This window comes from Priapulus caudatus, unplaced genomic scaffold (assembly GCF_000485595.1).
Source record: "Priapulus caudatus unplaced genomic scaffold, Priapulus_caudatus-5.0.1 Scaffold464, whole genome shotgun sequence".
Lineage (NCBI taxonomy): Eukaryota > Metazoa > Priapulida > Priapulimorpha > Priapulimorphida > Priapulidae > Priapulus > Priapulus caudatus.
Window position 1 is genome coordinate 23,898 of NW_014577525.1, and position 3,112 is coordinate 27,009.

The 3,112-nt window shown below is 45.6% G+C and overlaps 1 protein-coding gene across 1 annotated transcript in view; it reads right to left on the reverse strand.

Moving 5' to 3' along the window:
- Nucleotides 1–3,112, reverse strand: part of LOC106810688 (transmembrane protein 209-like) — a gene marked incomplete at its 3' end in the record, with an annotated part of 27,644 nt that overhangs the window by 15,192 nt on the left and 9,340 nt on the right. The window contains 3 exon segments of the mRNA XM_014814121.1: nt 206–302; nt 1,076–1,138; nt 1,722–1,912. Of these exon segments, the coding sequence (XP_014669607.1) occupies nt 206–302; nt 1,076–1,138; nt 1,722–1,912 (351 nt within the window).

Genomic DNA, 3,112 nt, shown 5'->3' on the forward strand with positions numbered 1-3,112 from the left:
TAACCTTACACCCCACCCTCCCCCACCTCACCACAACCTTACACCCGCTCCACTCTCCCTTACTCCACCACAACCTTACACCCCACCCCTCCCCCACCCCACCACAATTCTACACCCGTCCCCTCCCCCGTCCCCTACCACAGCGTTGCGGCCCCTCTGCACACGATAGGACAAGCGTCCCAGCAATGCACGCGCTCACACTCACCGCCTATCTTGATCTCGCCACACCCGAGTCGGTCCAAGTCATCGTTGATGCTGCCAATCTCAGCTATGAGTCGCACCAGGATCGTCTGACACAGCCACTGAAACGCATTGCATACCACATAAATGCTGACCTGTGCCCCAGTATAATCACAGCTAACTGTTGACGGGTGCACCAGTATAATCACCGCTAATTGCTGACCAGTGCACCAGTATAATCACCGCTAAACTCTAGGTGGTGCCTCAGTACAATCAGAAGTGTATTATACAAGGGAGCAGATTCTAGGAAGAAGAGCAAGTTGAAAAGCGTGTGGTACTATCACGCTCTTATTATGCGACTCGGTATAATGGCACTTGTGAAAGGTTGCAGCCAGAGAGAGCATTTGCCTTGTGCAGTAAGTTGACAGATCAAGCTGTACTAGCACATTCGTATTCGTGTGTCAGCTGCGGATAGTTACGCACTCACCGAATTCACGTGTTCGCTTAAAGTTTGAAAAGTTGAAGATGTGTATCGCCTTTGAAAACCTGCATGTCACTCCCTCGCTCCCTCCTTCCCTCATTCCCTCCCTCCCCCCTCTCTCTCGCCATCTCCCTGTAGATAGATATGTGTTTACATGTGACTAAACGACGTGTTTGCTTTGTACATTTTGTTTGTATATTTAAATTTGATACATTGAAAAATTATCCTCTTTAAAAAAGGAATAAAATCTGTACACTACATGTCGCTGTGTATTAACATGCTTACTACTGCAACACCAAGTCTTAATCATTAACGCGTTCAGAGTGCAAGGCCACATTTTTTGGGATTCATGCAGCAAGTAACCGATAACCATCCAGCAGCAAGAATACACTACAGCAGCAACCACACTCATACCTTCCTGATGTTTTCTGTCCAACGGTCGAGTGTCTCCCTGTGTATCGCCAGCTTGGACCACACCTGTGAAGAGATAACACCAAAACAACATGTTAAGATCTTGGGGAGAATAGGGTTGCACGTGGAACGCGTCCATGCGCTTATACTGTGGAAAACATGAGAAAAACACGTTTTGTAGAGCACCAACTGACCGGATGGTCGATGCGAGATTGGTCGGGTCAGCATCGCATGTAAGCTAGGTTCAATGTCCTCGTCTAACAGTGAACTGGGGGCTGATGCTGACCACAGTTTCGCTTATTGTAAACAACAAACCGACCAACCTTCGACCAACTCGCCGATTGAACCTCAAACGATCACCGAGCGATAGGACGATATCACGTTGCCTTTGCATTGACCTCAGATTGACCTTACGCCGACTTACGCTGACCTGATATTGAGATCGCGCTGACCTAGCATTGAACCGACGCTGACCCGGCATTGACCTCGCGCTGACCTGACATTGACCTCGTGCTGACCTAGCATTGAACCAACACTGACCTGACATTGACCACGTGCTGACCTAGCATTGAACCCATGCTGACCTGACATTGACCTAGCATTGAACCCACGCTGACCTGACATTGACCTCGTGCCGACCTTGCGTTACCTCACTTTCCTCGTACGTCGTGCGTGTGTCGACATCATCGTCCTTGTGCGACGACGATGACAACGACGCGTGGTGGGGCAGCCGACTCGACGCCTGGTACTGGAACTTGCGTAGCAGCTGCGTATAATCCGGAGTCTTCCCATAGCTCCAGAACGACTGGCTCTGACTCGCTGACGACGCCTCCAGGTTGCCTGCAACCATCGATCATCACTCACAGCCCTCCGAGCATCATCACTATATCTGTCTATATGTCTATATTATGTCTGTATAATCTATATATATATAAAGTTGTTCAGCCGAATTAGTGTGTTCGCGCATAACTAGATAACTCCGCAGCCTAGAGGAAAACTAAATATATTTTCAGAATCAGCACGTCTGGGAGGTGGTTCTGCCTGAAACAAAATTTCAGTTAAAAAAGTTAAAAATTTATACAAATTCTATTCATCAATAGATGGCGTACAGATTAACATTATACATCGCGTACGTGTGAATCCATGGTGTATAACCGTAACGGCCCAGTAGCCAAATGCATAAAGCATCGGACTCCTAAACCATTGATTCTGGGTTCGAATCTCACCTCGGGAAATCCTTTGTTTCTTTACTTTTGGACTGTTTAGTATGTACTTCTGCCGTATTCACCGTTAATTTCCAAATTAAAATTTTTTTACTACATCTAAACGTTTAGTAAAAATCCAGAATAAATTATGGTAGATGATAATGATAGCGCCAACTGACGGGAACACTTCACGGAAGCCTATGAAGGTTACATATCAAATATTATTATATTTTCTATTATTTTTGACTTTTTTATTTTAATGACTTTTATCTTTTGATTTCTTATTATTTTTTACTGTTGGGATGGGATGGGATGGGATGGGATGGCATGCGATGAGATGGGATGGGATGGGATGGCATGGCATGGGATGGCATGGGATAAGATGGGATGGGATGCGGTGGGATGGGATGCGGTGGGATGGGATGGGATGGCATGGCACGGCATGGCATGGCATGGGATGTGATGAGATGGCATGGGATGGGATGGGATGGGATATGGGATGGGATGGGATGGGATGGGATGGGATGGGATGCGGTGTGATGGGATGGGATGGGATGGCATGGAATGGGATGGATGCATGCATGCATGGATTGATGCATGGATAGATAGATAGTTCGATTTTTTTGGGTATCTTCCTTTCAACCAAGCAGTGACCAACTGAGTAACGCCACTTATTTCCCCGGGCAACGCCAGGTATCCCGCTAGTGATAAATATTATATCAGGAGTGAATAATAATAGATTTATTATTATTCATTATACTAGATCTATATTAATCTTAATATATTAAATAATAGATTAACATATTAATTATCTAGATTAATATTAATATATGTA